At 39.5% G+C, this 14,382-nt stretch overlaps 1 protein-coding gene across 1 annotated transcript in view; it reads left to right on the top strand.

Moving 5' to 3' along the window:
- LOC140200526 (septin-8-B-like) overlaps window positions 1-14,382 on the top strand; it is an 85,531-nt gene that overhangs the window by 55,204 nt on the left and 15,945 nt on the right. Inside the window, exons 2-5 of the mRNA XM_072263992.1 lie at window positions 5,630-5,744; window positions 7,898-8,093; window positions 9,295-9,481; window positions 13,756-13,917. Of these exons, the coding sequence (XP_072120093.1) occupies window positions 5,630-5,744; window positions 7,898-8,093; window positions 9,295-9,481; window positions 13,756-13,917 (660 nt within the window). The remainder of the gene's footprint in view (window positions 1-5,629; window positions 5,745-7,897; window positions 8,094-9,294; window positions 9,482-13,755; window positions 13,918-14,382) is intronic.

Raw genomic sequence — 14,382 nt, 5'->3', positions numbered from 1 at the left:
CAGCAGTGCATTGAGGTAGTAGAAAGTAAAACACTGACAGTGCAGAATAAAGTGTTACGCTTACAGAGGAAATTTAGTGCAGGGTAGGTCATAAGGTGCTAAGCTTTGACAAGGTAGATTGAGAGGTCAAGTTCATTCCATCGTACTGGAGAACTGTTTAATAGTCTTATAACATCACAGTAGAAACTGTCCTTGATCTGATGGTATGTGCTTTCAGGCTTTTGTATTTTCTGCCCAATGGGAGAAAGGAGATGGGGTAATGCCCAGGGTCGGCAGGGTCTTGATTATATTGGCTGTGCTACTGAAGCACGAAAAGTGTAGCCAGGATCCACGGAGGGGTGGCTGGGTTCTCTGATGTGCTGACTGTGTCATCGACTCTCTGCAGTTGCTCAGTCATGGGCAGAGCAGTTGCTACACCATCTGGTAGCCATGATGCATCCGCATAGGATGCTTTGTGTGGTGTATTGACAAAAATTGGTAAGGATCAAAAGGGATATGCCAAGTTTTTTAGTCTCCAGAGGATGTACAGGCTCTGTTGAGCTTCCTTAGTTGTGCCATCATCATATAGGCTATTGGTGCTTAGTCCTATGATCTTGAAGCTGTCGACCCTCTCAACATCGCCATTGATGTAAACAGGAGCATGTATAACACCATCCTTTCCTGAAGTCGGTGACCTTTTATTTTGCTGGCCTTGTTGGAAAGGTTGTTGTCGTGACACCACGTCTGTCTCCTTACTGCATTCTGACTCATCTTTATTTGAGATATGGCGGACTACAGTGGAATCATCTGCGACCTTTATAAATGGTGTTAGAGCAAAACCTGACCATGCAGCAGTGAGTGTACAGGGAGTAGAGTAGGGGGCTGAGGACAGAGCATTGTGTTCGGGATAATCATTGTTGAGCTGTTGCTGCTATCCTTACTGATTGTGGTCTGCTAGTCAGAGAGTCGAAGATCCAGTCGCAGAGGGAAATGTTGAGTGCCCGGTCTGCGAGTTTGCAAATAAGTCTGCTTGGAATTAGAGTATTGAAAGTGGAGCTGTTGTCAATAAACAGCAGTCTAACCTACAGTACGTACCTTTGCTGTCCAGATGCTTCAGATTTGAATGTAGAGCCAGGAAGATGTAGACCTGTTTTGGCAGTAAGTGAATTGGCAGTTAATGTGTGCCATGAACAGTGTGTCAAAGCAGTTTATTCTGATTGATGTCAGAGCCACTGAGTGGTAGTCATTAAGGCATGTTACCCTATTTTTCTTAGCTACCAGGGGATAGTGGTCTTAAAGCTGGCAGGAACCTCAGATTGAAGCCTGGGCAGGTTAAAAAAAGTCTGAAATTACCCTTGCAAGCTGATCCATGCAGGATCTAAGGACGTGGCTGGGAACACTGTCTGGGCTGGATGCTTTCCACAGGTTTGCTCTCCAGCAGAGTGGTCTTGTTCACGTTGATGACTGTGGGTTCAGGTGCATTGGAAACTGCTGTGGGTGGTAACGTTCCAACCCCCTTCTGTTCACAGCATGCATAGAATATGTTAAACTCATTAGGAAGGGATGTGCTGTTTTCGATGATGCTGCCTGACTTTGTTTTGCAGCCCATTTATAGCACGTCTGCCCTTCCCTAACTGACAGTTAGTTTGGAGCCGCTGTTGTCTCTTGGCATGCATGATAGTTTCACAGAAAAGGTCAGGGTCACCAGATAAGAACATGCCAGCTCCAGACTTCAATGGGGGTTGGCACACAGAATACTAGAGGAACTCAGCAGGCCAGGCAGCATCTATGGAAAAACAAGTACAGTCAGCGTTTCAGGCCAAGTCCCTTCGGCAGGATCTCAGCCTGAAACATTGACTGTACATTTTTTTCCATAGATACCACCTGGCTTGCTGAGTCCTCCAGCATTTTGTGTGTGTTGCTTGGATTTCCAGCATTTGCAGATTTTCTCTTGTTTTCAGTAGGGTATGGATCTTTTGGACGCAGCCTTAGACATCCATTTAGAAATGCAGATAAGGGGGAATTTTTTAGCCAGAGAGTGGTGAATGTGTGGAATTTGTTGCCACAGGTGGCTGTGGGGGCCAAATCATTGGGTGTATTTAAGGCAGAGGTGAACAAATTTGTGATTAGTTAGTGCATGAAGCGATACGGGAGAAGGCAGGAGATTGAGGCTGAGAGGGAAATGGATCAGACATGATGAAATGGTGAAGTAGGCTTGATGGGCCAAATGGCCTAATTCTTCTCCTACATCTATCTTATGGCTTTATGGTCTTAATCTATAGTTTCCTGTTTGCGAACACCCAGATTGTCCTTTGTGGTATCGAGTCCTCTACACACTTGCTGATAAAGTCTCTGATGGTGGTGATATGAGGGGTGATTGATAAGTTCATTGTCTAAGGTAGAAGGAGTCAATTTTAGAAAACCTAGCACATTTATTTTTCAACATAGTCCTCTCCTACATTTACACACTTAGTCCAGCGGTCGTGGAGCATACGGATCTCTTCTTTGCAGAAGTTGGCGTCTTGGACCGCCAGTAAGTGGTCCACAGCTGGGGTGATTGATAAGTTCGTGACTAAGGTAGAAGGAGATGAGTTATTAACTTCAAACGTTCTGCGTAATCACTCATAGAGCTGAAGGGCATGTGCATGTAACGAGAGCTGTATAACCCATCTCCTTCTACCTTAGGCCACAAACTTATCAACCACTCCTCGTATACTCATCTAGGCCAAAGGACAGAGGGCCTCCAGTTTTCTTTCAGGCAGATGGGCTAAGTATTTTGTGTGAGGGTCTTTGGAACTCTTGCAATCGGTGATAGAACTGGAGCCTTCTTGCACTTTAACTTCTCTGACCTTGACCTCTCACAGTCTTCCAGTGAAGCTCAGTGTATACCTAAGACTATAACATATAGTGACTAACCTTGGGACTGAATGTTGAATTCAACAACCTCACTTAACCAGCCCTATTGTGTTGCACGAGCCAGCATCCCTAGATTTCTTGCAAATGTGTTTCATAAACCCACCCCACCATCGTTTTGTTCTTGCTCTTTTTCTGTCCTTCATCTACTCCTCCTCTTCCTCCAGTTTTTCAGCAAATTAGTAAGACTTCACTGCCCTCTCTTAAACGAAACCACACATTTTGTAACATTCAATCTCCTGGCCTCCAACCTATCGCAGACCTCCCTTTATTTTCGAATGGTATTCCTAGTTCCAAAGAGAGATAATTGAACTGAAGCATCGACTGTGGTTTTCTGTGCACAGACACTGTCTATCTTATTTTGCAACATTTTGTTTTTATTTCAGATTTCCAACGACTTTGATTTTCATTTATTGTGTTCTGTGGTACCAGGCTATGCAAGAGAAAAGAGATGTTTCAGTTACTTGGATTGAAGTGTCCATTGTTTAAGCTGTGCACAATGTTCCATTAAAACTGCTGGTTCTGTGCTAAGAAAACAATATTCAGCTTTGAACATGGTTAGTTTTAGTATTTCCATTGTTTGGAATTCAGTCTCCCAATTTTCTCCTGGATTTTTGCTACTTTAAATGTAATACTAGCCACTTTTATGTTCCTACCTGGAACAAGCTCTCAATTTCCAGTTTACTACCACCTCTTTCTAAACAATGTGAATTGATTCCTGTATTGTAGTGTAACGCACTGTAAAGTTTCACTGCTAATGTAATGGTTTCTCTGTAGCAGCAATGTTTGGGTTATGACTAGAGATAACAGGGCTTTGGAATGAGGGGCTATCCAATGAGAAGAATGTTGTTCTATCTTGTGGGTCTGGGAGCAGGGATTTTGCTGTCTTTTGGCGGGGAGAGATGAGGAGAGAAGACATGAATGGAGAGGGTTGGTAGACCGCCAGGCGGAGTGGACTTGGAGTGAGGGTCCGAGGGTTGGCTACGCTCAGAGGAGGTCGACTGGAAGCCAGTGGACTGAACCGTGAGCTCCAACATTGCGCATTAGACTGTTTCTTGAGAATGGTCCCTTTTCTTTTTTTCATTTCTTTACTAACCATATAGTCAAATTATAAAGCTCAATTATTTAATCTCATATTGTGTACTGTTTGTTATTTCGTGGTACTGATTTGTAACAGGGGACACATCGCACTGCATCCACCCAAACAAAATTTCTTAAGTTTGGCCAGGCCGAGGACTGTCTTTCCCTAGATTAAGCCGCTAGTCGAACCGAGAGTTACAGTAGACATCAGAGTCTGTACATACCACCTTGTCTAAGACTGAACATCCTTAATAATTGCACTTAAGCTTTTTAACAAACGAGTGGTCATCTGGTCTAAAGGGATGATCTGAGCAATCGTTTCTAATAAGCTATTTCAGCCATCATTTCCGTAAATGAGTTAACTCTCTTGTGTCAACAGATGTGATCTTACATAACGATTATCTAGTTAAACACAGACCCAGACAATACTTGTTTGTACTTCAGTTCGTGAGCTATTTTTCAGTCTTCCTCTGTGCACTGAGATGCATGCTGCAAACTAAAGATGCAATTTACTTCATATTATCCAGATCTATTCTTTACAATTCATTTGCAGAATTACAAACAAACTACATAATGACTGTTGTAAACAAAAATCGATCCTTGGGCACACAGATCACTTCTTATTCCATACTATTGTGGATTCTCTTTGTAGAACGCACCTGTTCTACAAACTTAAGCAATTTTGCTGTCTTCAATAATTCTGCAACTAGCTTGGTTCCAGGTATTTGTCAAAGGGACCAGAAGAAATTATCGCTTCACGCTACTGTTCACCGCACTTGCTCGGGCCTAACCAGATTGTTGTCGTGGATGCAGACATATAGCTAAAGATTGTTTATTTCTCCTTCCCTGTTGGATGTTTCCAGCTGGCACAGGCATATGTAGTCAGCCTGCTATCAAGGAAAACTGACAGCTTTGACTCTGCATTTTACATATTGAACTGTCTGATTTGACAGGGAAGAACCACAAGTGGATTTATTGCATCTAAAAATACCAGCATGCATGAAGAGTTAGCAGAAGCCATTATAAACCTCTTTCAGTCAACATATCTAAATTTGCTTTAATATAGTAATACCAATTTACTACCAGCTATAGTTTTCACTGAAAATGAAAATTAAAACTAATGCTCCTATTCAATTATTTCAAATGATCTTGGCAAATCTATTTTTTTTTTAATTAGTCATGACATTGGCCAGTTTTGAATGTTCATTCTGTCGCTTGAAGTGCTGACAAATGGCTTAATAATATTGTAAAATTTCAATGCTGTTAAAGCCATGTTTTTGCAAGGATATGGGTATTTCCAGATAGTTCATTTTGTGAACAGCAGCCCAAAGTAAAAGTGAGGTTACGATTAGCCTGTTCTCATAAGTGACTGCATGGATTTTGCTATAGCGCGTAAATGTAAAAAAGGTATTGCAGATGCTTTACCAAAACAAGGTTGTGTTGAATTAATTACATGTTGTTCTCTTTAAACTAAAAATATCCGTATCCATATTTATTATTTATATTTAATGAAACATTTAAAGTTTGTTCCTGGTATTAATATCCAGGATAACACTCAAGCCACCTCTTGGGGTAGGTGAAATTTCTCGGGCTGCATATAAAAATGGGAATTTGTTTTATTTTATGCTCAATATCATGTTCTTTGCTTTTAAACCAGGCTGAAGAGAAGCGGAACCTTAGCCTTGATGGTCATGTCGGTTTTGACAGTCTTCCTGATCAGTTAGTCAGCAAATCTGTATCGCAAGGCTTCTGTTTTAACATCCTTTGTGTGGGTAGGTACATTCAAAGCATTATAACTCTTGTGTTGGACAGTCCTGTGTCCCTGGTGACTGCTCAAATCCATTACACTTCATTAAGTTGAAATAATTCAATTAAAAATGTAATTTTGACACATCTGTTGACTTTATCCTGGTTTGGCCTGAGTTAATTAATGCCAGCGATGTCACAACAGCAGATTTGGCCAAATGTAGCAAAAAATAATAGCTGGACTCCCTGCTACTCAGATTAGATTAGCTTTATTCTTCACAAGTACATCGAAACATGCAGAAAAACATGTCAACGACCAACGCAGTCCGAAGTTGCACTGGGTGCAGCCCGCAAGTGTTGCCATCCTTCTAGCACCAACGTAGCGTGCCCACAGTTTACTAATTCTGACACCTTTGGAATGTGGGAGGTAACCAGGACACCCGAAGGTCATGGGGAGAATGTACAAACTCCTTACAGACAGCAGCAGGAATTGATCCCCAGTCGCTGGCACTGTAAAACGTTACACTAGCCCCTGTGCTAATGTTACCACCCTATTATCCTCTAATGACCCCTAATGAAAGTTCAAGTAAAAATACCTAATTAGTATAAAAATACTGCTAATGGAATACAGTGTTGGGAAATGTATGATAATGCATTTGATAAAAGGAACAATAATGCAAACTATAATCTAAATGGGGAGAAAGTTCAGACATCAGATGTGCAGAAGGGCTTAGAAGTCCTCGTGCAAGACACCCAGAAGCTTAATTTACAGATTGAATCCATGGTAAAAAATACAAATGCAATGTTGGCATTTATTTCAAGGGGAGTAGAATAAGAAAGCAAAGAGATAATGCTGAGCCTTTATAAGACTCTAGTCAGGCCACATTTGGAGCATTTTCAACAGTTTTGGGCCCCATATCTCAGAAAGGGTGTGTTATCATTGGAGAAAGTCCAGAGGAGGTTCACGAAGATGATTCTGGAAATGAAGGAGTTAACATATGAGGAGAGTTTGGCATCTTTGGGCTTGTACTCACTGGAATTTAGAAGTATGTGGGGGGTGGGGGTGTAATCTCATTGAAGCCTACCAAATGTTGAAAGGACTAGATGGGGTGGATGTGGAGAGGAAGTTTCCTATGGTGGGGGTACTCAGAACCAGAGGGCACAGTCTCAAAATTGAGAGGCGACCCTTTAGAACAGAGATAAGGAGGATTTTTTTTTTTAGCCAGAGAGTAGTAAATCTGTGGAATGCTCTGCCACAGAGTGTGGTGGAGCCCAAGTTCGTGGGTATATTTAAGGCAGAACTTGATCGTTTTTTGATTGGTCAGGGCATCAAAGGATATGGAGAAAAGGCAGTATAGGATCAGGGATCAGCCATGATGGAACAGCAGAGCAGACTGGGCTAAATGGCCTCATACTGCTCCTATGTCTTATGGTCTTAAGGTGCAAAGAATTTAATAGCACATCGTCATTCTAAATCTTAAGTGATCACTTGATTATTAACCAAGGAAGCTTGGGTGCAGCTCAGCAAGTGTTTGAAAAATGTTTGTAAATGTGGTCCTTGGTCAACTATCACAACTTCCTGCATTTTTTCACTTCTGTGCACTAACTAGTGGTTAATGGTTTGCACAAGGGACCCCAGATAATTGTTCATCCCCCTCCCTGCTCTTATTTTATCTGATGTTAGTAGTTTATTTGAAAATGGAAAGTCAAATTTCTGACTGAGGTTACACCCTGCAAGAAAGTTAGGCAATTCAATTGCATTCATTTATCCCAGCAAAAACAAATGCATTTGATCCACAAGAATAAGTGACCAATTTTAAAGAATCAAAAAGTATTTCATTAATCGTACAGTAACCTGATATAAAATGTTGACAACAAAGTAGGCCTCAGTTGCTCAATGTTAAATGTATCACTGTGCTGCATCACAGTATGGTGAGATGTGGCTTTTGTTTGCCATGACCCCGTCTCTCTATATCTGAATCATTGACAGTTGGGAGTGAACGTCCAGGTACAGAAGTATCTCTCGTGTAGTCAAAGCTGGTATTATGATAAAAGACTTCAGCTCCCCAGTATAAGATTAGTTGTAATCCCCCTGCTTCCGACATAAGTTGTCCTGCCACCCGATAATTCTATTCTGTTCTGTTTTCAAATGTCTGACTGATCTTTCTTTGTACCCTAGGGGAAACAGGTATAGGCAAATCGACATTAATGAACACTTTGTTCAACACAATGTTTGAAAGTGACGAGGCCACTCACTATGAACCAGGAGTTCGTTTAAAACCACAAAGCTACCATTTAAAGGAGACCAACGTGGATCTGAAATTGACTGTCGTTAGTACAGTGGGATTTGGTGACCAAGTTAATAAAGAGGAAAGGTAAGTTCTTGAAATAAGCATGTACAATTCACCTGGAATCCTTCATTTGTCATATCAAGTTGCAATTTCTATTTGTCTTTTTGGAACTTCCATCCAATACGCTCACTGATATCTAACTAGGTTGGTTGGCAAGTAATTTGCTCCCAGTTTTTTTGACAGTGACGATTCATACACTGCTGATCTTATCAACCTTCATCCTCCCCTTGTCCCAACTCCCTTATTGAAATAGTTTATACTTTGACTTCATAGTTAACTGACCAAGTGGATGTTGAAAATACATCAATTCATCCATGTGATTTAGGGGTGAGGATTTTTTTTAATCTTGAAGCATGCTTGTAGTGTTTGATTTGCTGTTATTTGATGGAGGCAGCGGCACTTTCAGCTACTGAATCTCCTTGTTTTCTTCTGCATAACATCTGCCTTCCAAAAATAAGTTCTCACCATCTTAACCTATTCCCTTCAAAAGGTGTTCCTGTGGAAGATGTTCTTGTTAATATTGATTGACCATGGATGTTAACAAACAACTTGATCACAGGTTAAATCGCATGTTCACTCTTCATGTGCACAAACAGCTACAACAAGTTCATTGTTTTGTGGCTAAGATGAGCAATTGTGAGTGTTTAAAATCCTAAACCTTGAATGCTGAATATATTGATGTTCCTCTGATTACAACCCTTAGTGATAGCAGTTAACAATAGAAGAATTTGCCCTGTGTGGCCAAACAGTGCGTGAAATAAATTTGGTATTGCTTTGTTAAAAATTTGCTTTATGAAGAATATGTATTTCGCTCAAATAGTATTTTGAAAGTTGAAGCAATATTTGTTATTATGAATATTGAAGCAATACTCTTTCATTAGGAATGAAGATTATTTTTAAAATGAAGTTTCTTATATTTAATTTACAAGATAATAAATTTCTTCTTGTGTCAGCATAATCTTCAATCTTGTGGAAGGATACAATACCTGTATTGCAAAGTAATAAAACTAGCATTTATTTATATTGTACTGAAATGCTGATTTCTATAACTTGTAATTCTTTGAAAATTATTCAGGAGTTGCAAAATATTTCATTTCCATAAGCAATCTTTCATAAGATCTATCTTCCATAAGCAAACATAGCGATTTGTGGAAGTTTATTTCTTGTTTCTAAGCAGATGTAATTTATGGGCATTGTAAGAGGTCATTTTGCTTTGTTTCTTCAGCTATAATCCAATTGTTGACTACATTGATGCACAGTTTGAGAATTACCTGCAGGAAGAGCTGAAGATCAGGCGTTCACTGCACGATTTTCATGATTCAAGAATTCATGTCTGCCTTTACTTCATCGCTCCTACTGGTCATTGCCTTAAATCATTGGATTTAGTCACAATGAAAAAACTGGATAGCAAGGTATCAACAATCTAATGTAAAACCCTGCAAATGTAAAAGAAAATTACCTATAGAGAAAAATAGAGCTGACCTTAAATTGCAATGGAAGTTTATTTGCCTAGAAAGTTTATTCCATGGATGTTGCCTGGCTTCCTGAGTATTTCTAGAATTTTCCATTTATCAAGTGTTATATCAAATATCAGGTTTTCCTTGGTGAGGGTTCTTGTTGAAGTGAAGTGATCTCTAATGTGTAGTTTTTTAAATAGTTGCCAAATTTTTACTTATCATGGATACATGAACATTTTACAGGTAGTTTGCAGGATCACCTTTCTCTGTCTGATATAATGGATATTATGTCTGTGTTATGTTTATTGCTTATTTTGTTCATCCACTCAGCACCCAATGTAGTAGGTTACATCTCCTTGCACATCATTGACATTTCATCATTTATAGTGGTGATCTAGCAGGCTGGTGCTGTGTTTCTCATCTATTGCTCTTCATACAACGACCCTTGCCCTCCCTGTCCCAGTTCTAATCACACACAGGTGAATGTGTGGCTGAGCAGTTGGTGCAGTGGAGTTTCAGCTTTGTCGAGCATTGGGATCTCTTCTGGGGAAGGTGTGACCTGTACAATAGGGGATGGATGACACCTGAATTTGAGAGAGACCAGTATCCTTGTGGGCAGATTTGCTAGAGCTGTTGTTGGGGCAGGTTTAAACTAGGTTGGCAGGGTAAGGGAGTCATTGGGTTGGGACAAATAATGGAGCATTTGGAATAAAGGTAGAATCAATGTTCAGAGGTGTATAGAGCATAAATGTAGTCAGATGGATGGATTAAAATGTGTTTAATGCAATAAGTATTAAGATAAAGGGTGATGAACTTAGAGCATTGGTCAATACATGGAGTTTTGACATTGTATGCATTACAGAGGTTTGTCTGTTTTAAGGGCAGGGTTGGTTACTTGATGTTCCTTGGTTTAAATGTTTCAGAAAGAGTGGGAAGCGGTGGAAAAGAGGTAGTAGATTGGCATTGCTGATAATATCATGGTTGCAGGAAAGGAAGGGTGTCGTGGACAGAAGCAGATAATGTGGGAAAGTATTTAATTGGGGAAGGGCTAATTATAATGGTATTAGGCAGGAACTTGGGAATGTAAATTGAGAACAAATGTTCTCAGGGAAATGCACAACAATAATGTGGAGGCTTTTTAGGGAGCATATGCAATGAGTTCTGGATAGGTTTGTCCCACTGAGGCAGGGAAGAGGATGGTAGGGTAAAGGAACCATGACTGACAAGAGAGATGGAACACTCAATTAAGAGGAAGAAGCGAACATACCCAAAGTTTAGAAAGCAAAAATCAAGCACGGCTGTTAAGAATTATGATGTGGCCAGGAAGGAGCTAAAGAAGAGACTTTGGAGAGCTAAAAGAGGACAAAAAAAGAAGCCTCGGCAAGTAGGATTAAAGAAAACTCCAAGGCATTCTACACAACTAGATTGAACAGGAGAATGACTAGAGTGAGGGTGGAAATGCTCAGTGATAAAGGGGGAGATATGCCTGGAGACAGAAGAGTTAGAGGAGGTCCTTAATGAACAGAGTTCATCAGGACGAGGGACTTTGAATGGGAGGTGAGTATAAAACCGGAAAATTTAGTGGAAATGTTAGAGGTAGGTTTTTTTTTTGCATAGAGTGGTGGGTGCTTTGCCAAAGATGGTGGTAGAGGTTGTTACAATTGGGACATTTAAAAGACTCTTAGATAGGCCGATGGATGTAAGCAAAATGGAGGGTTATGCGCTGTGTAGGAGGGAAAGGTTGGACTGTTCATGGAGTAGGTTTATATAGGTCAGTGCAGCATCTTCATTGTACTGTTCTCTGCTTTTATAACTCAGATTAGACAGTGGCTGCAGATGTAGATTTTGTATTAATGGCATTTGTCAAGATAGTACAACAAACTGGGAGACAGATCCAGACTTTCCCGTTTTTCACCTAAGTTTTACTTCATTCCATGAAACATTTAGGGTTATGAATTCTTATCTGTCTGACTCAAATTATGAACTTTAGAATAGAAGAGAATTATTGAGATGTTTTACTATGTCAACATGACATCATCATGACATCATCATGCTGCTCGTTGATAAGTTCCGGTTGTTATTATTTGTCATCTTGCAGATCAGAGTTTTGCCAAGGTGTGTCTAAATCTAAAATGCACTTGGAGCCATTTCAGTTTATGAACCTCACATCAAATTCATCAGATGCTCTCCTGTTTTCCATATCTGGGGAAAACCAAACTTGTGGCACTTCCAGTGGTGTCAATTGTTATACAGTCTTAGCAATATGCTTTTGAATTACATTTGCAGTTTTATTTTAAACAACAGTCACGTTTTTCTGTGATATTTGAGGCCAGTATTTGTGAGTTGAAGAACAAAGCAATTATCAATCTATTAGGGGTTTTGTGTTTTTTTTTTGCCAATAATACGTTGGAAATCCTTTCTTTGAGGGGAAGCGATAGTCTAATGCAGCAAATATGTCATGGCGTCGTGCTGTGAGTTTACAGTTAGACTTGGGTGAGTGGAACCATACTACAAGTACTTTCTTAAAAAGTAGTCAATGTGATACATCGAGTGTGCTAAAGAAATGTTGACTTTGGTAACGTCAAACTGATAAGTTCAAAAAATTTATTAGAGTACATACATGTCACCACATATAACCCTGAGATTCTTTTTTTTTATATACAAGAACTGCAAAAAAACAGAAAATGCTGTGTAGAAATTGCTCTTGCTGTCTTCATGTTATGCAGATGATTCTTCAGAAAGAGAAATTGAATTAATGTTATTTCTTTATTTCTCTTTCTGCAGAAATCTGCTGGAGCATCTTTGATATATTGTGTCAAGTTGATAAATCTGCTTTAAAAATTCTTGGCATTGCTTTTTGGGGTTAAATTTGGAAAAAAGTGAGAGCCACAATATGGGAAAGAGAATGCATTATTTCCAAGAGGTCATTTGCACTGTTTTCCTTGTTCTCACATCATATTTCTGTAAATGCAGTGAGAGTTTTGTCTGAGACTGCATTACTTTCTGTCCAGACCACATTTCTAGGAAGATCGAGCTGTGTGATCACTTTGATGATCACATTATGAAAATAGAATTCTGGAACTGCTCAGTGTGCCAGGCAGCATCCATGAAGGCAGAAAGAGCTAATGTCTTAGGTTAATAACTTTTCATCAGATGCAGACAAAATACCAAAAAAAATCAACATTTTAAGTTGAAGGGAAAGGTTAGAGAGAACAAAGGAATATTTGTATACTGGGCTGTTGTTTACTAAAGTGGCTGAATGTATTGAATGCCAGGAGTTATGTGCAAAAAGCCAGCTAACTGGTAGCTGGCCCCTTCTATCATCACAAAATTCAAATGTGTTTTCATGACTCGAAAATGGTAATTATTTCATCCTAAATGGCTCTTAAAAGCATTTATTGCAAATATTTTATTCAATTTTCATTTTTATCTTTTTTATTTAGAGATACAGCATGGTAACAGACCCTTCTGGGCCAGTGATCCCACAGCACCCAATTACACCCATTTGATCAATTAACCTGCTAACGCGCACATCTTTGGAATGTGGGAGGAAACCCATGCAGTCATGATGAGAACGTACAAACTCCTTACAGACAGTAGTGGGAATTGAACCCTGGTCACTGGCACTGTAATAGTGTTATGGTAACCACTACACTACCATGCCACCTGATACTGCATTTCTAGCTTCTTTGCCTCTGGAGCTGAGACAATGTGGAGAATATTTTTTATTTAATCATATAGCAGTCAATAGTAATACTATAATACTTTATACTTTATTGTCGCCAAACAATCGATACTAGAATGTACAATCATCAATGCGATATTTGATTCTGCGCTTCCTGCTCCCTGGATTACAAATCAATAGTAAATATTAAAAATTTAAATTATAAGTCATAAATAGAAAACAGAAAAATGGAAAGTAATGTAGTGCAAAAAAACCGAGATGCAGGTTCGGATATTTGGAGGGTACAGCCCAGATCCGGGTCAGGGTCCATTCAGCAGTCTTATCACAGTTGGAAAGAAGCTGTTCCCAAATCTGGCCGTACGAGTCTTCAAGCTCCTGAGCCTTCTCCCGTAATGGTATTTAGTTGTTTAAAATGCATATGTTAGGGGAATTTTATCAGAAGTCAATAAGCGTGATGTACTCAGCGTTCATTCACTTACTGTTTGATTGCCCCTGAGTATAATTCTCCAACTATCTCATCAAGACTTCTCTTTTACAATTTTAGGTGAACATTATTCCTATTGTAGCCAAGGCAGATACAATTTCAAAAAGTGAGTTACATAAATTTAAGATAAAAATAATGAGTGAACTGGTCAGCAATGGTGTGCAAATCTACCAGTTCCCAACAGATGATGATGCAGTAGCAGAGATCAACTCAACAATGAACGTAAGTACTGGCACTTCCTTCAAGAATGCATTGTCTTTGGCTGCTCTCTCTGTTTTCTAAACACAAGAAATTCTGCAGATGCTGGAAATCCAGAGTAACACACACAAAACCTTGGAGGAACTTTGGGTCTCAGCCTGAAACCTCGACTGTTTATTCATTTCTGTCGATGTTGTCTGGCCTGCTGAGTTCCTCTGGTATTTTGTGTGTGTTGATCATTGAAACTTAAGACATGCAGAAGCATGTATTGCATGAGCGAAGTATAATTTTCAAATTTTTTTGCTCTCAGGTTGCCTCTGTAATGATCCTGCAGGAGTTGTGAATAAAATCATTCTGTACTAGTTTTATTTAAGCTCGCAACAAAAAGTTTGAAGCTGTTATACTTGTATTGTTGCCAAGAAAGATTGCAAAAGTAGAAATGCCACCCATTCATTAAGAAGGGTTGCAATTGCAAACAAGTATAAAATC

The sequence above is a fragment of the Mobula birostris genome, chromosome 7 (genome assembly GCF_030028105.1).
Source record: "Mobula birostris isolate sMobBir1 chromosome 7, sMobBir1.hap1, whole genome shotgun sequence".
NCBI classification, from domain to species: domain Eukaryota; kingdom Metazoa; phylum Chordata; class Chondrichthyes; order Myliobatiformes; family Myliobatidae; genus Mobula; species Mobula birostris.
The sequence above is the reverse complement of the archived record's forward strand: the minus strand, read 5'-3'. Positions and strand labels throughout refer to the sequence as shown.